This window comes from Lycorma delicatula, chromosome 2 (assembly GCF_047948215.1).
Source record: "Lycorma delicatula isolate Av1 chromosome 2, ASM4794821v1, whole genome shotgun sequence".
Classification (NCBI taxonomy): Eukaryota; Metazoa; Arthropoda; class Insecta; order Hemiptera; family Fulgoridae; genus Lycorma; species Lycorma delicatula.
The window spans coordinates 225,715,889-225,740,745 of NC_134456.1; the positions used below are offsets into that span (position 1 = coordinate 225,715,889).

A 24,857-nucleotide genomic window follows, 5' to 3' on the forward strand; every position below is an offset into this window, starting at 1 on the left:
TAAAGTAATGCATCAGTAAGTGGCTGTTAGGCTATGGAGAGGAAAAATAATAGTAGAGAGGTTTTTTGGAAATTTTTGTTTTGAGACCAGAAGTGTTGGTGATTCCATTATGTATAATAACCTTTTAGGCCTAATAAGCTTACTTGTTGATGCTACATGTATGGCTTGCAAATTTCCATTTTTATTCCCAAATATGCCTACAAAAAATATGATGGCATGTATTTAATTATACAGTATTTTTAGGATGTTTAACTTATTTCACAATTATTTGTTCTCATTTTTACTTCCTTGTATGAAGTAAAGGAAATATTATGAAGTCGTAAAAAATTTCGATTTTCAGATTTCAATGGAAATGTCCATTTTGACTACTTTTGGTATGACGTGTATATGGGTGTATGTATATATATATCTTGTATATCTTGTGTATCTTGTATAACTCAAAAACGATAAGCCATAGGATGTTGAAATTTTGGATTTGGGACTGTTGTAATATCTAGTTGTGCACCTCCCGTTTTGATTTAAATTGACTGAATCAAGAGTGCCCAAAAAAGCCCAAAACCCAAAAAAAATTGTATCTTGAACTTTTTCTTAACTGCAGTAGTAAGCCCTCATTGAGAGCTTTTCAACGATGTATCATAAGTCTTACTTATTTTCATTGGTTCCAGAACTATAAGCTGAATCAAATTTTAATTAATGAAATATTTGGATCGTAAAAGGGGAAGGCACGTTGGTTTGAATTAGACTTCATCTTCCTTTTTTTTAATTTAAATGTACTTACTGATTTTTTAATAATTACTAATCTCCGATTGTAAAAAAAATTTACTATAAATAATAATTCAATAATAATAAAAAAAAATATGAAAAATATCAGAAGTTATTAATGAAATAAAATTTGATATACTTTTTGTTTAAAAAAAAAAGTGTATATATAATTTAATAGGCGTAGAAGGAAGTCATGTGGTGTCCACATCATTTTTTTTTTTAAAAAAGATAAATTATCTTTTCAAAATATTCTCTGTTAAGTGTAAACTATCACATTAATCACTTGATTTATTTAATAATAATAATGATCATATTAAAATTTGAGTATATTTTCAAAATACTCTTTACAGTATCTGAAAGTATATATATATATATATATATATATCAAGGTTTAAAATTTATAAATGTAAAATGTCAAGTTTGGAAATAATGATACAGCTGTTTAAAACTGAATACAAGTAATGATTTTGAATTATTGTAAAAAAGATTGGACTCTTTTTTAGGGCTGCATTTTAAAGAATAAAACAAATTTTTTCACTTAATGCGGTAACCATGTAAAGAAATATTTTTAAAAATTCTACTGAAAAATATACAACCAATAAATGGTTACCCAAGACTTCTTTTTTGGGGGGGGGTCAGGTGAATTATGATGAAATTTTTTTGTAACTATTATTAAAAGTTTAAATATACTAAGAAAGTTTTAAAAAAATTTTTTAAAATTTGATTGGCTGCCCAACCTCTTTCACATTACCACCAAAGTTTTTTTTTTTTTTGGCCGCTTGCACTGCTACACTTAGGAAGACATAAAACAAAAATTCAGTTAAAAAAATGTGCAGCAACTAGAAAAGAGTTTTTTTTTTATTTTTGGGAAAGGGAAGAATTTGAGAGCAAAGTGTTTTTTGAAATGGTAAGGTAAGTACATAGACATGTAGAAGCTTAATATAAAGTGGTGTTATATTTGCAAAATTTTGAAAAAATTGACCCCAAAGAAAATATCTATCCACCCTCTGGAGTTATTAACCCTCAAATGTTTACCAAAAAATTGGTCCATATACACAAGTCTCTCTGCTAAATTTCATCAAAATCGGTTTATGCAGTCAAAAGTTATTAAGCTTTAAACACAGCAACACATTTATATACATATGTATAGTTGCCGCCAAGTAACGGCGAACTATTTCGGATGGGTAGATCGGTCCTTGATGCAGTGGCTGCCATTCGTCGACTAGTGGAAGGGATCATCAGGGGAACAGGAAACCGGGTCAGAGGCAGTCTATGTATATTGGTGACACTTGATGTGAGAAACACCTTTAACAGTGTCTCACACGCAGCAATAAGCAGGGTGACATGCCTCCATATATAAAAATTATATCGTATTTGACATAAATTGTGAAGTGGAGTGAATCATCGAAAGTTAGTAATGATTTGCATTCTGGAGCTCATATGTCAAATTGTTTCCTGGTTATATTCTTTCCTTTCACAGTTTTAAATAATTATTTTATATAAATTATATTTTTATCATTTTATTTATGATTCTTGTTATATTTTAATAGGAATTTTTTCTGTGTAATTGGCAGTGTTTTTTTTTTTTTGTTATTTTTGTAAGCAAACATAACTTGTATGACAGTACTAGTAAATAATTTATTTAAAAATTTGAATTTTATGTTTAAATTTTGAAAGAGGTAGTAGATTAGTTAATTTTAATAATTTTTACTAGGTTTGTTAGCTTGTGAATTTAGTTGTTAGGATATCAATTTTTAAGAATAGATGATGTTTCATCTATAAAAAATTATTTAAATTATTATTTTGTTAAAACTGATTGTTTAATATTGAAATTTGTTTAGCGTTTACATTTAATTAATGCATATTGTTTAACATCAACGCATTAAAAATATATTTATTGGTAAATGAGGTTTTTGAAGTTGTAAAATTTTCCTGTAAATGGTTGAAAAGGGAAACAGAGTTTGAAGGAATAGAGTAGTAAATTATTACATCTAATTACCGGTTTTTGTAGTACTTTATTGTACTGTAAATCACACAAACTTCAAAATTTTAAACCAGATTAATGTATTATTTTAAATTGAAGTATATTCCACTGATTGTGTGTCTCTAACTATACAGCTAATGGTGAGGAGTTTGCTGTTTAAGTAGAGTAGAGTAGTACTGGCTAGAACTGGTTGTAGAGAAAGGGTTAGCATATGTTTTTTATAGTTTCACTTTTTTTGTTTATGGACAAAGTGTGTTTGTTAATTATGAACCAGCTTCAAAATGATCAGTTTTAAAATAATTTCTCTTAATAGTTTAAAGGAGAATTTTTGTCACTGTTATAAAGAAACAAGAGAAAATATTCTATTTTTGTTTTTAAATCAGCAAATCAGCAGTGCTTTAAAAATACTTGGTGATATCTGGTTTAATATTTTATTATAGTAAAAAAAGAGATGTGCTTAGAAAATGGGTTTTTATAATTTGCTTAATTTTCAAAAGATTTTGGTAGTAAGTGAGTGGTAGATATTTTAACTACAAAAATAAAAATAGTGTATAATAATTTTATAAAAATTAACTTTTCAGTTCCTGTTTTGTGGTACTTTATGTAATTTATGTAGTTTTATTATATTTCACATTTTTTCTATGCAGGATATTAAAACTATTATTTATTTAATAATTAATAAATTGAATTTATTATTTCAGGTTAAATATACTGGAACTGTGAAATCTAATTATGAATCTTTGGTAACAAAACGCTATCCAGGTACTAGGTTTACTCCTATTAAAGTTAATTCCCAGTGGCAGACTGTTTTTAAGAAAGTACTTCCCATGGTTTCTCCTGAAAAACTTAAAGAAAAACTAAATTTTGATGTTGAAGATCTTGTGTTCATAGCTATTGGTAAAGAAGAATATGTGGTGAGTAAATAAATTGAATTTTATTTATTTATATATATATATATTCTTAATATAGTACTAGAACTGTTTATTAAAAATAACTTTTATTTATTATAAAATTATTTATATATATTATTAATATTAAATTACAAATCTTGCCCATAGTGAAACACTTTCTCTTTATTTGTTATAGCTTACTTTTTATGGGCATTTCATATGGTATCAAATTCAAAGTGGACTAAGACAAGGTAGTATAGCATTTTCAATAACCTTTGTTGTGGATGAGATTCATAAAAAGGTGATGAGGAAAATAAGAAACTAAGAAACAAGAGTTTTGATTTTTGCTGGTGACATTGTTATTATTGGAGAAGAAAGGATATAATCCAGAATCACTTTGCTGCTTGTGTTGAATTAAGAAAGTGGAAGATGAAAGTAACCATAGAGAAAAGTAAAATGGTATTAGTGACAAAGTGAGTAATTGAAATGGAAGAAGCAGTCTATAAATACAAGAAATACTAAAAATTATTAACAGTTTTAGATAGAGTGCAAAATATTCTGGGATGAAAAGATGAAGTGGGAAATAAGCAATGGAGTGCACATGATGTTTTTTTCTTTTAATCAGTGTCAGAAGTTTGATGTAGGATAAGGAAATACCAATGAAATCTAAATACTATTCAAGAAAAAATTCCCTAATCTTTTTTCTGTGATAAATTACTATGCTCCCATTCTAAATATATTTCAGAGACTTAGGTTATTACAACCAGAAAAGAGCAAAATTTGGGTGATCGAAACAAAGTTTTTAAGAGGTATGTTAGGAAAGATATTAATACATCAAATAAGAAATGTGATATTAAGAGAAGACCTAGGATGTAGAGCATTACAGGATAGAATTGAAAAGGACAGAATAACATGGTTTTTGGCTTAGAGAATGCCAAGTAGAAGAGTATTATTAGAAAATTTAATTTAAATGTAATAGGAAGAAAACAGACTGAAAAAAGTCGGTAATAAAGTAGAGAAAGTTTTCAAAGGGGATAATGATTCTGTTTATTTATGAAGCCTGAAAGATAAAAATTGGCTTCATAAATTGTTAAAAAATTATTCAGAACATCTGGGTTTTCTTGTGCAAATTGTTCACTGGGGTGCAGAATGTAGTTAGTGCTTCCTTGTCTCTGGTGTAGAGTTTCTGTACAATTTGTAAGGGTAAAATTTGATCTCTTTAAGTGTTATGAATAAACAAAGTCTCATATTTGGGAGTACTTGTGGACCAGTGATCCAGGGCTGTATTCAAAAGTTTCCCTTGTACTGTAGGTTATAAAATCTGCACTGTTTGTGATGCTCCATGCTTCTCTTTGAACACAAGAGGCTTGTAGTCTTCTTTAAATTTCTTCACCCAAGCCAATAAGATGTTCTGATATGGTACATGACCATATCAACCAACAATATTTATCACAGTGTACAGCATTGTTGCACATTCCAATACGCCATTGTGACTCACCATATGAAATGACATCATCTTTACCACTTTCCTTCTCACCAACCATGACAAGCTATCGTACCGGAGTATTATTCAAATTTCAAATGTGTCAGTTGACTTTACTCCATTCTTTATTTAAATTTACTTATAGCATGGATTAATTTAATTAATAAAATTGCTTTTACTTGAAATTAATTTTTCATGTGCTTATTTATTTATAATTTTTTCTAACAAAAATCAATTTAGCTACATTAATAGATCCGTGAGGTGTTGTTACCTTCCACATGAATTATTTTAATGATTTATTATCTTTTTTTAATTTATTTGAATTAAAATGCTAATTATAATTTTTTAAAAAAGCATTACGTAAACATTATATAAATTTATATTTCAAGTAAATAAATGTTTATTTAAGAAAAAATATTGCCCTTTTACAGTTACCTCTATTGGGGAAGCTTCGGCTTGACTTTGCGCCAGAGAAGGCAGATTTAGAGAAGAAATTTGATTTTCTTTGGGTGATAGATTTCCCATTATTTTTATCTATCGATGAAGGTGGAGTAAAAAAAGGAATGGAATCAGCACATCATCCTTTCACACAACCCCATCCAAGTGATGCACATCTGTTAAAAAGTGATCCATTAAAGGTATGTTAAATAATCCTTATTTCTTTGTAAAAGCATTTAGAAGAAAAATTTTTCTTTGAAGAAGTCTTGTTAGGGTTTTAGATTTTTGCTCTAGAAATTGAATCTGAACCTGTAATTTTGTATTCTTGAGCAGTATTTATTAATACATGAACTGCTTTTAGCAGTTTATGTTAACCACATTGGTTGAAAATCAATGTTTTATCTGTGATTATGATCATAGCGAGCTGTTGGGAGTGGTTGGCCTCAACTGCATGTTTGAATGGGGGAATGTTAGCCACTTGTAATTACACTCCCGCAAATGACAATATAACGTTTTATGAGGAGTCACTAGTATTTCTCCTATTAATGAAACAATGGGAAAAAAAGCAAAAAAAAAATATTGGCTGTATCCAATTTTTGTACCTTGCTCAGTCAGTTTCCGATAGAATGTATCATTATATGATGAACTGTTAGGAAAAATAGTTATTAGCGCGAATTGACAGGGTATCAGCTTCTCCAGAACTATAAATAGCCATAATTTTATGGTAATTATAGTTAATTAAATAATTACACTGATAAACATAATTTTTGTTTCCTAACATGCGATACATGATTTAATCTGTTTTTTTGATGCCGAAAACAAATTTGAACTCAGAATCTTTCTGTTGCCCACCATTTATGAAAAAACTTTTAAATTTTAATTAAAGGTTTTTTTTTCATTTTTCATTGTATAGTTAGCATTTTAAGCTCCTATATTGTATTCTGTTAGCTCATTTTTTATTGTTTAACTTTATTAATGTAATTTGTAAGCTATAAATAAACAATAATAGACAAAGAATTAAATCATATCATAGTCACACATTATGACATGACATCTAATACTAAAGAGTGAGCCTTCATGGACAAGATTAATCAAGTCTATGCAGGTCAAAACATGTAGTTGAAAACACCACTGTGTTGTTTGTATTAAGTACTGGATTTAGGAATGAATTAATTTTGTTCAGTCTTATTGCTGTCTTAAGTTTGTTAACAGTGCAGTGTTATAATGCCTCAGAATTGTGTAAATGATGTGGTTGCCTTTTGTTGTGTATTTGGTGAGTTTACCATAAAATTAAATAGAAAAAAATGTAAAATTGGTGATTGGAGTAAGACGTGGACTCCTCATATAGTATGCACTAGTTGGTCTGTATATTTAAGAGGATGGCTGAAAGGTACATGGAAGGCTTTGCCAATTGGTGTACCTATGGTTTGGCATGAACCAAAGGATCATGTAATCGATTGTTACTTTTATTTAACAAGTGTGTCTGGAATTGCTAAAAAATCTAAACATACTATAAAACATCCTTCATTGTAATCCGCAATCAGGCAACCCACAGTGAAATTATTCCAGTTCCTGAGCCATCTGTGAATGTATATTTTGAAAGCAGCAATGAAGAATCAGGCAGTACTGAAGAAGACAACAATGATTTGTGAATGGAACGACCGAGTTAGGGATAAACATTATGTTACTAAAGAGTGAAAGAAACGAGACAACTCCAAAACGTTAAATATTATTTATGAGCCCTTAGTAGAACCCCAAAAAATATTTTTACCTCCTTTCAATATCAAGCTAGGACTAATGAAAACTTTTGTAAATGCTGTGAAGAACGAAAGTCCTGGATTTTTGAACATCAGGCACAAATTTCCGATGGTAAGTGAAGGAAAAATTAAAGAAGGAATATTTGTTGATCCTTAAATAAGAGAGCTTGTCAAAGGTGATGTAGTTAATTCAATGTTAAATAATGTAGAAAGTGCAGCTTGGGCTTCATTTAAAGACGTTTACAAAAAGACTTTCTCGGTAAACAAAAATCCGACAATTACGACGATATTGTTAATCAACTTCTTACTTTATACAGAGCTATGGGATGTAATATGTCTCTGAAGATACTACATTTCCTCCACTCTCATCTGGATTTTTTCCCGGACAACCTCGGAGACGTAAGTGACGAACATGGTGAACGTTTCCACCCTAGACATTTCGGTGATGGAAAGCCACAACGGAACTGGAATACTAACATGCTAGTCGATTCCTGTTGGACGTTAATTTGGGATGTGCCTGAGGCTATTTATAAAAGAAAAGCATCAGTGAAATCATTCTAACACAGGTATGGCCTTGCAAAATTATAAATTTTAATTAAATTTTCCCTTAATTTTTTTTTTTTGGAGTGATAGAAAAATTGTATTTACAGAACTGTAATGTACAAAAAAAAGCAATTCAAGAAATGGTATCATACTTACAGAAACATTAAAAAAGGTTTTTGTGTATGAGTGTTATTTGATGTATTTAATTTTCTATAGAGCAATTCTTATTTTAAAATTTAAATTAATATTGATGCTTAATGATGTGAATTACTTGCATGTCATTTGTGATATGATGCCTGTTGAGATCAAATCATATTTATTTCTCTATCTAAGGGGACCTTAACTTCCTTTAATTAATTAGTTGTTAGTTGATGAACAATTCATTTGTACTTATCTATTATTGATTTTAGCAAGATTTTAAGTATTTAAAATGTCTATGAGAAAAGTGATGTAATTTTAATAAAAGACTTTATCTATTGCTACTGAGTACTAAATATTAAAATAAATTAACTTAGTATTCAGTAATTTATTAACTTTAATTATATTTACAATTAGCGCTTTTTGGTTTTATTTTTTTAATTTTGCAAACAATGAATTTTTTTTTTGTTAGACTCGCAAAGAAAACTTCATAATTTTTAAAAATGCGACTCAGAAAATATTACAAATTTTCAAAATCTGATGATTTTCAATAATTACCATAAAATAATAATAGATTACCCTAAAATAACAAAAAAATGTATTAATGTAGGTTGACACTGCATTGAAAACATAAAAAATGTACTACATAGTATCAGAAATTGAATTCAAGTTGTAAATAAAATAACTCATAAACTCATACCTATCTTTTTCATATTTAAATCATTAGTTTTTCTTTTAATGTATCAATTAGGCATCATCTTTTTCATGAGCACCTTTGCTTAAGTGCACTGATCTCAGGGTTTTTTTTATTTCAACTGGTTTAATGTGGTGGTTATCTGGCTTCTTTTGGATCATACTGCTTCTACTATACATGAAAAATTTGCTTTTTATTTCAGTTGTACAGAAGGAGATATCCCATGGCAGTGTAGCAAAATTTAGTCATTTGACAATTTGTATAATTTTTTGTTGTAAAATTGACATTTATTACTTTTCAAAATAAATTATTCATATGTTAATTTGCCGTTAAATTAATTGTGTACATGTAAAGTGCGTATAATGAAAGTAAAAGCTTGTGTTGGAGAAGGTCAAGACTGCGTTACTATCGAACCTGAAAACATAATTTTGTGTTTTTTATTAGTGAATTTTTTTTTGCAAAGGCAGAATTTAAAATACACACAAAACATTTACTTACAAGCTACATGTTATAAAAGGAACCAGTTATACCACTTGTGCTGGATCATGCCAAGAATTGAACTAAATCTGTTTACTGAAAATGAAAAGTAATGACTAAGCTATTAATAAATTATTATAATATGTTGGGTATAAGCCTAATAAATACCGTAAAATATATTTAGGAAACAAGCATACCACTCGTACCAGGACATACCAAGAATTGAACTAAATCAGTTTTTTGAAAATGAAAAGTAAACATTAGTATTGAATATTAGTCAACAATATGATACAAAAATGACTTAACTATTCTATAAATATGTATAAAATGCCTAAGCTATTAATAAATTATTTAAATTTTTAGGGCATAATCCTATTATTTAATGATAATGTTTATTACCTTCTATAAACATCAATACTAATACCCATTACAAGTGCATATAACATAATTCAGATGAAATATTTTGATAACCTTCATTTTATGACTCACTTGCTGAAGGGTTTATAATAATAATTAACTATAGATTATTATTACAGTATAAACTGTTTGTTTTATAGACTATTAAGCATAAACTATTTGTTTTTGTGCTGTACACAGTAAGAAATATTTATAAGTACGCTAAAAATATTTTTAAGGAAATTAAAATGGTAATAAATTTTAATTGTGGAAAGAATTTTTTTTGTTTATGAAAGTAGTTAAACATATTGTATTGCAGAATACTTGGTTTCTGAATGAGCCTAATGTTACGAGAAAAGAGTAATATAGCCTGCACATAGCAGGCCAGCATAGCAGAATAATAGCAAAGCACATGACAATAAACATACATAATAAAGCTGATCAGTCAGTCTGACTAGAAGTAGTCTATGAACGTTAAGAGAAAAATCAATAGCAGCCATTGATCGTAGAAAACGATCACTTGCTGACTGCAGCAAGTGTGTTGCAATGTTGTCCTTGTGTGTTAGGAATGAACTACTCTCATTAAAATACTTTGAGAGCTCCTGCCGGACCATTCTTTTCGATGACTTTCAGACCTTTAGTGGTCAAATGTAGTTGTCCATTTTGGCCCTAAGACATTTAGTAGATGTTATAGTTTAATGGAAGTAATGCAGTGAGATGCAAAGAGTGTAATAGCAAAGTAATGCAAAAAGATGCAAGCAATGCATCTCTTTTTTCTGATTTTTCAATTGTTATTATTAAATTATATAGTTATTTAATTTTGTTGTGACTTGAAAGTGTGTGACAAGAAAGTAACTGTAAAAAAATCTGCAATAAATTAATTTGAAAATAATCAAATATTATTTAATTAAAACATTAAGTAAAAAATTGCATCAAATAAAAAATGATATCCAACCATGGCAGGTCAACCAAGATTCATCTATTCTTTTTAAATTGGCATAACCTTCCGTGTGATAATTGGTCTGTGAGCTTATTTATTAACTTTATCTTCTTTTTGTCATGACTGAAAAAAATTTAATTTTTCAATGAATTTTTTTTATTTTTGTTTACACCTAACTAAATCCCTTTCTGAAAATTTTATTTATATTACTTTCTTTAGAAATTTCATTTTCAAAGCTTGGAAAACTTTCTGTTTATTTACTCCTGTAAAGTAAGATGCCTGATTCAAGAGTAAGAGCTGATGAGTTATAAATAGCAATTGGCAACACTGATTGGTTTGCACATGCACAGTAACTTTAAGTGGTCTGTTGGGCATGTAACTATTAGTTCATTGTTGTTTGCCTTAGCGAGTTAGTGTGTTAAAATGAGTTTGGTAATAACAAATCCTGCCAGTTGTGAAGTTTGATCAGCGGTTAGGTTTCTAAATGCAAGAGGTTAGAATGCTGCTGAAATTCACCATCATTTGTGTGAAACATATGGGCCTAGTGCTATGAGTGAAGGAAGGCAGTGGTGTCATGAGTTTAAGGAAGGGTGTTCAAATGTTCATGATGACAGAGACGTAGTAAGACTAGTGTTGAGACTGATGTTCTCATTGAACATGACAATGCAAAAGTGAGAAAAAATTGCCACTTTACAACTTATAATCTTTCTCTAGAATTTTTCAAAGTTTCAAAAACAACATTATTTAGAATAAAGACTGGGCTATTGTAAACTGTATATGTGATAGGTGCTGAAAATGTTGACAAGTGCTCACAAAAATCACAGAATGACGTGCACATGCTTTTCTCGATTTCTTTAACCATGAGGGAGACAAATTTTTTCCCATATTGTCACTGGTAACCTCAAAACTTGGATTTTGCATGTCAATTCTGGGACAAAACAACAATCCATGCAGTGATATCATTCGGTTCACATAAACTAAAAAATTCAAACAAGTCCATTATCAAAGGAAAATCATGGCAACTGTATTCTGGGACTAAAAGGATGTGCCTTTTTATTGATTTCTAAACTGCATTGTTCCATTCAAAACTAATGATGGGGGATGCTGAGATCAAGAATTGTTCTTGATGCATGCACAGAAACAATTAAAAAATTTGGATGGGAGATTTTTGATCATCTCCCTTATAGCCCTGATCCTACACCTCAAAAACTGGCTTGCGTCTCAACAATTCGAGTAAATTGAAGAGTTGAAAATTTCAGGCGGAATTTTATGCAGTGGGTTTGAAGATGCTTGTTTCACAATGTTAAAAGTGTTTGAAATGAAATTATGATTTTGTAAGAAAATAAAGTAAATATGTAAGTATTTGAAACCATTTTTCAAGTGTTTTCATTTTGTTACCGATCAACTCTTAACATTTGAACTGCGTTTCATAATTTTGATATTATTGTAACTTATAAAATATTTTCAGTATTTTAACTCTTATTATTTTGAGTTTTATTCCCTAGAGCACTTCTAAAATAAATCCTACAAATACTTTGAGAATCTATCAACTTTTTTATAACTTACATCTTTTTCTAATTACTTGGAATCTACAATTCGGTGGATGAAACATAATCTGCTGTAGTGGATAGCTCTGAATATGCACGGCATACGGCCATAATAGTTGTTCGATTCTTACAGGAAATTCTTTCATTCAACAGGCACTGTTGAATGACAAATTGGTTATAGAGAGTTGGTTATATACTTCTTGACCCATAACCAGACGCACACCAGAATTCATGCCACTAAACAGGAAGAATAAGGAGCATTCGATTGAAGTGTTGGGTTCAATTTCCAATTGAAACTTAATAGAATTCAACAAATCCATCACTACCTGTTAACTATATTTATATGCAGCACTTTTTCTAATTAATTAAAAATTTAACTGTACACCAAAAAAACTGTGTTGAATGACTTATATGCCTGAAGATAATTTCTTCTCTTCCAGCACTTGATTTATGAAAACAATTTTTTCAAAATTTTAAACATTACCTCTACTCGTTTAAGTTCTCATGTGGATGTCGAAAACAATCTTCTTAATAAATTAAGAATATAACCAGCTGAGTGTAATGCATGTACAAACTCTTTTTTACAATGTTTGAAGCCACTTTGTGGAGCACGTATATACTGATGTTAATCTCCATTGTTATGTTCATCTTTAGTTTCTCCAGTGCGTATGGCCTATTTTAAAATACCTTTCCTTTAAGTAACTCCACTGGAAATAATCTGGGGATATCAAATTGGGTGAACGTGGGGGTCATATTCCTTTAGAGATGATACTCTCACCAAAAAACTATCACAAGAAATGCACGGTTTCTTTAGATATTTGACACGTGTCACTGTCCTGCTGGAACCAACAATCACGTTCATCATCTTCAAGAAGCACAATAAACTGTGTAATGATGTCTTGGTACACAATACTATTCACTGTAGTTTCAAAGAAAATGGGCCCCACTACCTTTGATGACAGGATATGGCACGCCACACCCCCATTTTCTGAGTGTAAGGGGTTTTCAAGTAACACATGTGGATTATCAGTTGACCAAATTCTGGTGTTTTGGCTGTTCACATAGCCTCTAAGGTGAAAAACCACATCTCATCAGTGGAGAAAACATGGTCAAGCTCTGCAATTCCACGATTATTAGTACACTGCATGCTTTTCTTTATCCTGCTCCTTCAATTCCTCAACATTGCAAATGTGACATGCATGAAAGCGTAACCGCTTCATCACTCTCTGAACACTTCCATATGAAATCTGAGCGTGAGTTGATGACAGTCTCTTCAAGTTTTTTGAAGGTAAATGCTGCATCACAATCTTAAGCTTAGCCAGTTTAGCATCAGTCAAAGTAGCCGGTCTCCCAATTCTCATCTGCAACTGATTTACATTCTTTAAAATGAGCGATTAATCTTGTTATGGATGAATTGTTAGGCACTGTCAGATTCAGATATTTTCCATGAAATTCGTCTACAACACGTGCATAAGAACGACTGGAAAAATAATGTTCAACAACGAAAACTTGCTCTTGGGAAAATGACATGTTTACCAAGCAATAAACAAATCATTACTGCAAGCGTTGTGTGTGATCTATACATATCGCAATGGCATCTAGGTTTGTTGTTAATATCTGTGGTGCTATCTTGCAGTAGCCGATAGAACTTTTCTATATTACTATTTATAGACACTTCAATTTTAATGTGCACAACTTTTGGGTTTCTCTGTAATTGTGTAGAGTAAATTGTCTTTTGCACATCATTTTATTTTCCTTTGTGTCTGTCTTTAAAGTGATTTCTAAAAATTGTACGCTGACCATTCCTGAGATTTGTGGTTAATTAAATCTCAACCAATAAAGTATGATATTACTTATAAATAACTTAAATTATCTGTTTAGATAAACAGAGTACTTATAAATAGTGATATGTTTTTCTTAGAAAATATGTGTAGAAGTACTTGTATTTCTTATAATTTGTTGACACTTTTAACTCTAGGTAAACATTTTCTCATGTTAGTTGAAGATAGTAAATTTTGCACACATCAACCTTGTTTTTTCTTTCTAATTCTCATTTATTAATTTTTATAGTTTTACTTCAATAATTTAAAAAAAATATTGATTTTGTGTTATATTGAGGGCTATTATATAACTAACTTTCTTAAGAAAGGCCAAATATTCAAATCTCCCCTTTTTTCACCAGTAAACCTTTAATATTCTTTCTCTGAAACCTTACATGTCTTTTTCATACGAATCCTCTGCTCAGTTTTTTCTTCCAGAATTCAGTAACCAATACGGAAAAGTTCTGGTATGATTTATTAAGTTGAAATAAATACATATTATTTATTTTTGCAGGTGTTGATAGGCTGATAGCAATATTAGCTGGTGCAGAATCGATCAGGGATGTTATAGCATTTCCCAAAGGGTATGATGGCAAAGATGATCTTTCTGGTGCTCCTTGTGGAATATCTGATGAAGAAAGAAAACGTTATCATCTTCCTAGTCATTCATAATACTCTTTTACTATAATTTAATTGCAGTTTATGAATAAATTATAGGTATACCTAATTATAATCTTGGAAGACTGTTGAAAGTATTTGCATGATACTTACATAAAATGTTTTGACAGTATAAATAATTTTTAATTGGAAATGGAGTGTTTAAAGTTAAGTGAAAACATCTAGTTTTAAAAAGGAAAAAAGATTGTTACTGTTGTTTCAATTCCTTATAATCTGATCCTGTTAACTTATCAGAAATATGTGTTCTCTTGTTATACAATTGTTTCATCTTCTGTTGAAACCTTGTTTTTCTTAGCTATTACTTAAGATAGTTTTATTACTTAATTAAGAAAATATAGATAATACTGGAGACTTAAATTCCAGTTACCTCTCAGGGAATGTAAAGTACTGTATTGTTGCATTTGATGATTAATAATCACTTGCAGATACCAAGTGATACCATCTTACAGTTAAGTTCTCTAACTTTGGTCATTTTATTTTTAGTTTTTTTACATTTTTAATTTGCACCCTTTTTATAAAAGTTTTGATTAGTTGTATTCTAAAATTATTTTTTAAAGTTTTCTATTCATGTCTTTGGATTTTTATTAGTCATTTGTTTCAATTGTAATTCTATCATCTATTGGCATAGCACTTGAAGTGCGTTTTTGAGGAGTTAAGTTTTGGGAAAATGAAATACTATTTTATTCTGTTACACATTTTATTTCATAAATTTTCTTATTTATATCCTTGTTATTGATTTTCTTTTAAAAAAATTATGTTTTACTAATAGATTTTTCTTTTATTTATTACGTAAAATTTAATAATAATTTTCCAATATATCATCCATATCTAATCAATAGTATGGATTATGAAGATACATTTGAACCAGTTGGAATGAGAATGGTGTGAGTCAGTATTTTACCGTTCAGAGCAATTCAGATTTTTCATAAGTCTAATATTAAAAATCAGTGTTGATCATTATTCTTTTGTTTTTTTATTCAAAAGTATTGAAACATTTATTGCATATATAAAGTATAATCATAATTTTAGAGTTTGTATTAAAAACTAGCTTAAATGACTTAACCACTTTCAGTTTAAAAGGTGTAACAATAAATGTGACACATATATCATTAAAATTCATTTTACTATATTTTATCGAAACAAAACTTTGTTAAATTATTTAAAAGATACATTGTTACTTCTTACTGACAAAATTATTTGTGTCCTTTCATCACTTTTAAACATGTAACAATAAGTAAGTTCATAAAAAAAGAAAAATATTAAACACAATGTTTCAAAAACCACTTAATTCTGTCTTTCATTATAAAAAATTGTAAAAAAAATATTGAAAAAGTAGTTCAAAATTGGTCACACAAGTAAATTTTAATCGGAGATCTCAGCAACTGTTTCTTGTTCTTCCTCCTCATAAGGTAGTAGTCCTATTTTTTTTTCAGGAGAGGTTAATAAATCCAAGAAAAATCTATGATGCACATTCATACAAATAAAATTTATTTGTATAAATTTTAATAAATTCATCATCATAGCTTGTTTCTTCTTCTTCTCTGTTTTTCTAGTACAGTGTTCATTAAAAGTACAGGTCTACCTTTTCTTCCTGTTGGTTTAGCGTTTAAAGTTGCAAGATTTAACATCTCCGAAAGCATTTCCTTATATAAAATGATGTAAGGATTAGTTTTGGTTAGTTTTATACACTGAATCTTTAACCATTTAACAGGATCCTTATTCATATTTTTTCCTCTTGATTGTATTTCTTTCCAAATTTGATGTGAAAAAATTCTTCACTTTTTACAAACAATAAATTTATTTTTACTGCAGCATGTACCATGATTTCACACCATTGTTCCATAATAAACTACTTTTACTTTATCAGCCAATTAATTCCATACTCCCAAAATCAGAAATCCTTGGCAAGTATGAGTGGCCTGAAACTAATAATTTTTGTTCAGTAGTTTCAGTCTGCATTTCATCAGTTTGTATCAATCTCATTAAAGCGAAGGTGATATTGAAATTTCTGTCCTGGTCGGTACACGTATCGCTGTAGATCACAACATTTTTTCTGTTTCTTGCGTGTTATTAAGCGCTTCACCACACACAAGGAAATTTCTTGCAATACTCTTAATGTTTTTGCCTTGTCCTAGACATAAAATATAGCAGAACAACTGACAAGGATATGTATGCCAAGATTGTACCATGTTTTTATTTTATAGTTAAGCAGTAAAAGGCAATGCTGTCTGTAAATCAGTAATACACATTTAACTTTCAGGATGTTTTTTAGCATATTCTGCTTCTTTTTCCATGCATTCTCTTGCGAGTTCAGCTTCTCTTAAGTGGTATTCATGATTAAATTCTAAGTTTATTTTTTCTTCTGAATTTAAATTGCCATCACTGATTTTTATTTAAAAAAATCACATTTTCTTATTTTGGAATGTAGAAATTCAGTTTAAATTTCTATTAGAAAGGTTACAGTTGTCATCTGATGAATCGCTCATAAACATTTTGAACTGATTTTGTTTACAAGTAGCCCTACTCATTCTTCTGTAGGAATTGAAAGTAAGAGAGTTAACAGCATTAAATTTAAATAAAAAATCAAAGGAAACACCACTTTTAAAGGGTCTTCTTTTCAAAAATTACCTAACACTTCACACCATTAAAAGTAAATCTACACACATTAAATTAAAACAGTTTTTGTTAAAATTAATACAAATAAATGTTCTGTATTTATATTGAAAAACTGTTTAATGTAACCTGAATATCTAATTTAGCCAATACAGTCATTAAAACTTAATAAAATAGACCTGATCTTAAAATGATGATATGCTGCTAGACCACAACACAATGATGTACTGCTCCTTGTGGTAAATAGTAGAGCTTATGACTTACTTCACTATCATACTGAACAGAATAGACATTGAGGATGATAATCTACGTGGACTTAACTGAAAATCAGATTTTTCTTGACTTAACCATTTTTTTTCCAACCAGCTCATTTATTGTGTTAACATTTTCTTGTGTTACTATTATTATTGATGCATCTGCATTACTGGATAAATATATACTATTGTATCATACTATATACAAAAAAAATAAACTAAAAAATAATTTAAATATTGTTTATTCATTTACTTAGTATTAATTTCCTTGAAATTGTTTGCTCCATCTGATTTTTTGTGTACACATATATATAAAAATAACTTAACCACCAAATGGTTTTTTTTGTTTTAATGCCTGATTTAGTATGTTTATTATTATGTTGGGATGGGTAGGGTTTGGTATATATATATATCTTTTCCAATCAAACATTTTTGTTCACAATAGTAAAACCCTTGGTTGTTATCCAAAGGATAATAATTTATATCTTCAATGTTTGATAATACTTCTTGCAAAATCTATATTTTGGTTGATAAATGTGATTTAGAAAATACATTGACATTGTTATAATGCAAACCATTACGATCAAATAAATTAAAACTGTGTTCTTGCTACAGTTCGAATGACTTTACTATTACACACCTGATATTACTATGGAAAGGTGTTGTTGGGTAAAGTTAACAAAAATAAAAGAAAACACAGCTCGTATTTGCCAAAAGAAATTGGACTTTAATTGGAAAGAAAACAAATGAACTATTAAATTAAAACCTTAAAAACTAAAAAGAAATTATGAAATTGACATAATTTAATGATACTTAAACTATCAGCTGAATCAACATATGAACAATGATGTTAAATGCAAAAATACATGAATATACATTTTTTAAATACACAATTTAACAAAGCCTGAAAACAATAGAACATAAAAAAAACACCTTATTTTCAAATTAGATACTTAAAACATAAAATCAATAGAAAGTGGAACTGGAAAACAGTAGCACTACTAACATATACTGTAATATGAAAATTAGCAGTGAACAGATGTGATTAGCTTAGAAAAAATAAATTACAATAAATCTTAATTAGCACTGGCCTTTTCTGAATTAAGAACATCAACAAACTTAACGTTAAATAATTAATTAATACATGTAACTCTAGTTTAACATAGAAAAGGGACACAATAATATTCTAGTACAAAAGGAGTTAATTATAATAATCCAATTGAAATTAATAAACATATAAATAGAGTTCCTTTGCTAGTAAGCTTTCTTGAAAAATATAAATTACAAAGTCCTAAAACATAATTGCACATCAGGAACAAACTGTTTTAGGTTAATTTTAGAGCAGTAATGAACACAGTTCATGAATAGAAATGGATTAATCTTGGCAATTAATAAGATATAAGATTAAATTGTAGAGTTAATTATCATAACTACAGAATTGAAATTAATAAAGCACGTGAAATAGGTTGCAGCTGAACAATGACAGAACCTTATGTAAGTAACCTGTCGTGACTGTAAAGTGAATAAATGGTTTTTTAAATTAAACATGAAATTGAAATGCGTAATGCGCACGATGAACGGAATGTTCCACAAATATTAATGATAAAATAAATGTTTAACGTAATAAATGATGAAAATTAAACTTGCCTGTAGCACACCAATATTAATAAACGACGAACTCGTAAATGAAGGTAAAACGAATACATACAGTAAATTCCGGGGTGTAGTCCGCCGTGGTGTATGAGGAATACACTGGTGAGAGTGTGGCTTCGAGGTTGAGCAAGACTGGGCGTCTGAAATGTGTAGCAACGAGTTTGAAGAACTTCTGCTTCGCTGAAATTGTAATAAGAAGCTGGAGAAAATTCGGCATCGACAGAATTGACAGCTTGTAGTAATTGAAGCACTTTCAGGAAAAACAAAATATAGTGAATTTGAAGAATAACTGGTCTATTCTGGACTGCGTGGTACGAAGTAATGAAGTGAAGTGAGTCCGTAGGTCAGCACACTACGAAAGTCTAATCTGGACAGCGTTGTACGAGAGGGAAAGAGAACGATCCACAAATGGTGAGAGTCAAATTTGAACTGCAACTGTAAGAGATAGAGAAAAGACAGAGTCCTGGGTCCGCACATTACAAAAGTCTGTCTGGACTGAAGAAAATGATGGCGTGAAGAGTAGAGGGGGAAACAAAGAAGGCAATAAACCGACGAGAGTGTGTGTGTTGACAACAAGAGCTAGTGTGCTGGTATTGGTAAGACAAAGAAAATTAGCATAGACGGGAAGTTTGGGTAAGAAACAACATATCGAAAAATTAATATTACAAGTACAGGAAATGATCGCAGACAAAGAAATGTATATTTCTAGGAACTTGACAATATTAAAATGAGCTAACAAAAAACAGTTAAAAATTAATGTGGTTAAATAGAAATTGCTTTTATGAAACATTGCGACCACAGCAGATAAGATAAAGACAAAAAACATTATTGAAAATAAAAACAACTTTACGCCAAACGTTGTAAACAGGTGTAGCTTGTCCAAGCCGAATTGGCACTGATCTGATGGGCTCCTCACCCTTTGATCTGGGAGTGGCGAACAATTGTACGCTAGCTTAGGCTATGAGTCATAATATAAGAAAAATTTTGTTATTCAGGTTTGTATAAATAATAACTAAACAATGTGTCATTATAAACATTCAAATGAGACATTAAATCTCAATTTATACAAACCGTTCCGGATGAATTAAGAAACTAACTTGTTTTTGTAAATAATTACATTCTAATTTATATTTGCAATTAAAACTTGTTCAATTGATTGTGTGTATCCAAAGAGTATAAGGTTATATAGTGTTCTTTGAGTTTCAATTCTTGAAAGTAGTTGAAGTCTTAAGTGAGATTTTAAAAGTAATTTATTCACCATTAAATGACTAAATTTTTGTCGTTTCCGTTCTTATGGTGGTAGTGAATTGATTTTATTGTTTTGCGTATTATGTCTAATTTACATGGAAAAGGCATTCACCATTAAGGGAAAGAAATTATACACAATGTTTTTAATTACATGGCAGGAGAAGATGCAGTTGGAATGTTTGTTACTGACCCCAAAAAAGTTGTAGAATGTGTTGTCTGCCACAGGAGTCTCAAAAAGAATAGTTAAATTACTGGTGAAATAGCTTCGGAAAAAAATTTGTTTCTCCTCACACAGTAATAAAACACAAGAAGGAAAGTGACAAACCTGGACAGTTTTGATCAGAATGCCATACGTTGTAAAGTGTTAAAATTTTACTTAAATGAGGGCTGCTTGCCTTCTCTAAGGAAACTTACCGCAAAACTGATGGGGTATTAGCTTATGGACATTTTTGTTAAGCGTGGACTTCAAATGGAAGACAATCAGAAATAACAGGTCAATTGTTATTGAAAAACATGATGTTCACTACAAACGGTTTGAGTATTTGAATAAAGTTGAAGAAGATGTAGAAGAAGACTTAGATCGAGTTGAAGAAAGATGAATAGACTTATATTTTAAGTTCTCATTGCCAACAGAAATGTTGGCAGCCTTCAAATGCGCCTTACTATTTTGCTGAACCAATTTCAAAAAGAGAAAGGATAATAATTATCCACGCTGGTAGTGAAATGGGATTTGTTCCCAACTGCTAGACAGTATTTCAACAGTGATAAAAAAATATCAGTTGATAAAATATCAAAAGAATTAGAAAGTAGTACTTCAAATGATAATATTAAAACCAAGGAATCAGGTGTAACAATAACTGAAAGTAAAAAACAAAATTATATCAGTAAAAAAGACTGGTGTTGCTAAACAAAATTCAACATCTGCCGACAGTAGTAATTTAAAAGTGAAACAAATCTCTGTAAGTATAGTACAGAAAATTTCAATTGATAATTTGTAAACTTGATAAAGAAAATAAATCGTTAAAACATTTATGATTATGTTGAAACAATTGATGAAAAAGTCAATAGTTGTGGAAAAATTAAGTACTTTTTAACCGGATCTTAATTTTCAGATGGAAATTGCAAATATCTTGAAAACGGTCAGTTCTAGTGCTATGACAAATTTTTTCAATCCCCGACAGTTCTGCTCCCAATGATACTCATCAGATGATAATATTCTCAAGTGCTGCCGTTTGGAAATTGGAGAAGGAGTGCAATGGGGTACTACCACTGTAATATCTCGGGTAACTGCTCATCTGATTTTCATTATTCAAACGGCATATGTATCAGCAGGTTGAGTGCTAACTGTTTAATCCATCGGGTACGCTCCTGATTGACTGGATCTTGGTTATCTGGAAATTAATGGTTTAGCCCTATGTTTTGATTACTCTCACCCACCGTAAAACATAGCGATCCGATCTTTCACTAAATACGCTCAAACCTGTGTGCTAGCGCAGTTGTAAAGTGTAAACTTATGAAGACTAAAAAGTAGGAAATAAAAAATATATAAAAAACGTTTTAAACACCACTCTTAACTTAAATGCACTAAAAGGTAAAAAATAATTTTAGGGCACAATGGATTGACAACAAACTTTGATGGTATGTAAGATTAAACGTCATAGTTTCAAATTAAAAATTTGATGTTTTTGCCATATTTTTTATAAACGTGATGTTTCAAAAATATCAAATTTTTAATTGAAGCTGACTTTCACATAACCATCAAAGCTTGTACTAGCCTAAAATTATTTTTTACCTTTTAGTGCGTTTAATTTAAGTGGTGTTTTAAATATTTTTTTGTTTTATTTTTAGTATTTAAAAGTAAGTTAGCTAAATATGTGTGCATTGTTTTATTCAGGTAAAAATTTATTTTTTTATGTAAATATAAGACTAAAAACAATTTAAAAATTTATGATATGAATTTTTTTATTGATTTGGAATAAACATTAGTATAAAAAAAAATTATACCGTAAATTAGTATAAAAAAATTACTATAAGATTAAAAAAAATTTATACTGTATATACAGCGTAAAATTTGTTATACCGTATACATATGCTGTCTTCCATGAGTAGTATAGCCCCGCGCTAGCTAGGCATCCGTTGCCTAGTTCAGATCTGCGCCAATTTGGCTTGGACAAACTATACTTTTTGTGTCTGTGTCATTTTATCCTCAACACTATTTGCGATTAAGTTATTGAAATTATACACCACTGAAAGCTTACCTTGTTCTGTTCCTTTAACTTCATTTTTAAACATGACATGTTCTTAGAAGTGCTTTTGCTTATAATACATCTTTTGTATCAACCCACGAATCATAATACCCCTTCTGTTGTATAAGCATTTTGTTCCCTTTCCCTTTACGTACGTAACGAGTATTGTAGGGAATACCTGTTACATATGTATTAAAAGAACTTTTGGTTTTAAATGAACTTTGGTCAGTTCATTTAAAATATTAGTTCATCTGTAATTACCCCTTTCAGTAAACATACGCCATCTTGTTCAGAGTTCTATTAAAGCATTTCACTACAGAAGCTTTTGGTATATGACTATGATTAATAAATTATATTTGATCATAAACGATTCAATTCTTAACATTGAACTTCTTCTTACCATCATCTGTTTGAAAATGTTTCATCTAATTTGTTTTCAAAATGAGATTTGACAACTTCAGCTGTTTTACTTTTTAATGGTTTAGTGAATGCAAATTTGGTAAAACTATTGATTACTGTCATTATATACTTATAACCTTTATTATTTGCATATATCATCTCCATTATATTGACCTGATGTAGGTCACTTATGCCTTTCAGGTCGACCCTAAGTATATATTAATTGCGATGAACTTGTCGGTGAAGCTCTTTAGCTATTGACACTCATCTTAACACTTATAGTTATCTGATGAGTACATAAGATTGTAAAGAAGGTATTATTTCTTTTAAATATAATTGATTTTTTTAAGATTAGGATTAGTCGTAAGAAAAAAACATTATTAAAGTTAAGTTAACGTTATTGAAGTTTTAAATTGCACAAAGATTAGATAATGATGGTAGGTGAGAGGAAGTTGGTATTGTTATCGGTATTTGCAGTACTGATGCAGTGAGAATAATTTATTCAGTACAGTTGTTACAATGCCCTCGCTTCTCTCACTTAAGTTTATTGCATGGTTAAAACTTCTTCAGGACACAATAATACAGCCTACTGTGATTATTAAATGTAAGTTCAAAAGTAATTTGCATATTACATTCGAGTAATATTAACATATTACGAAACAGATCATAAAACTACAAAAATATCTACAGGTAAATAATGGATCAGGATAGGTCAAAAGATGAAGTCGAATCTGCTATTTCGATGGATCCGTATCACTTGATGAAAGATAATGAAAAGCATAATGAACAGGATGATGACATACGCATGGATGATTATTGAGCTAGAATGAAGAAAAAAAGAAAATAAATGTTTGAAAAAATAGAAGTTGCAAAGTCTGACTAGTTAAAAATTGGATGCAAACCTAAGGGACTGTTCCACCAGAATTTACACATCACCTGCTGATTTTTGTGAGGTGGAGTGCCGGAGTATTCGAGCAAGAAGTTGTGTGGCCATACCTTTGACATGTACACAATGCCGCCGGGTTGGGAATGAATGGTCGAACTCGAATAGACATGTACTCTATCTACTACATACAAGTATATATATCCTTCTCTTATTTACTCCGGTGGTACAGGAAGGTTAAAAAACGTTAGTATAAATGAGGTGGTAGTAGATTCCACCATTCCGCTCTGACGCTTCATAATTCGTAATTTCGAATCTCCAGACAAAAGATTACTTACTCTTCTGCTGATATTCAGGGATTTGTGGCGTATAACTTTTATAATAATACCACCCATGTTAGTGAGGCTCTGTTCATCACTAAATGTCTCAACAAGTATCGTGCCGTCCCTCGGATTTCCAGAAATTTTTAATTGAACTAATTAATCCTGTTATAACTTTGTTTATCAGGAAAGGGGAGAACTTTTGAAGGGAGCCTCCTTCTTGATTGTTTTTTTTTTAGAATAAATTGTATATTATTATATTACGGACGAGATGACTCATCAATCAAACTGTTCTCTTCAACAGAGTTTTTTCACATGACTTCTGGTGGTGGTTTTTTCAGATGGACCACCAGCCATTATAGGGGTTTTTGTAAGATCCAAAATTTTTCCCCACTAGTACCGGGGAAATACAAGACCAACTTTGCAGAGTCCACGTGTACAGAGGCTAGCGCTAATACAACTGGGTTTGCCCAGAGGACATCATTCAAGACTTACCGCTGCATCGAGTGTAAGTGTAAGAAGAGATATTGTGTAAGGATGTATGTTGTAATTTGTGTACTGTATGTGTATAAGGTAAACTGTTCTGCAGCTCAGTGTGTAGTATAAAGAAAACCTGCAGAGGCTAAGGCCCTTGGGGATGCCAACCCCTAAATTCTTAAAGAATAAGATCCCCATCGTAAACCTTTTCGCGTTA

At 30.1% G+C, this 24,857-nt stretch overlaps 1 protein-coding gene across 3 annotated transcripts in view; it reads left to right on the plus strand.

Moving 5' to 3' along the window:
* LOC142319710 (aspartate--tRNA ligase, mitochondrial-like) overlaps positions 1-14,549 on the plus strand; it is a 47,622-nt gene extending 33,073 nt beyond the window's left edge. The window contains exons 7-9 of one of the 3 annotated variants that reach the window (XM_075357288.1): positions 3,448-3,660; positions 5,551-5,757; positions 7,632-7,863. In XM_075357288.1, coding sequence (XP_075213403.1) covers positions 3,448-3,660; positions 5,551-5,757; positions 7,632-7,646 — 435 coding nt within the window. In that variant the 3' untranslated portion in view covers positions 7,647-7,863. Of the gene's footprint in view, positions 1-3,447; positions 3,661-5,550; positions 5,758-7,631; positions 7,867-14,383 lie in introns of those variants that run through there. The other 2 variants (XM_075357287.1, XM_075357286.1) reach the window with 2 other exon arrangements.
* The last annotated feature ends 10,308 nt before the right edge of the window (positions 14,550-24,857 follow it).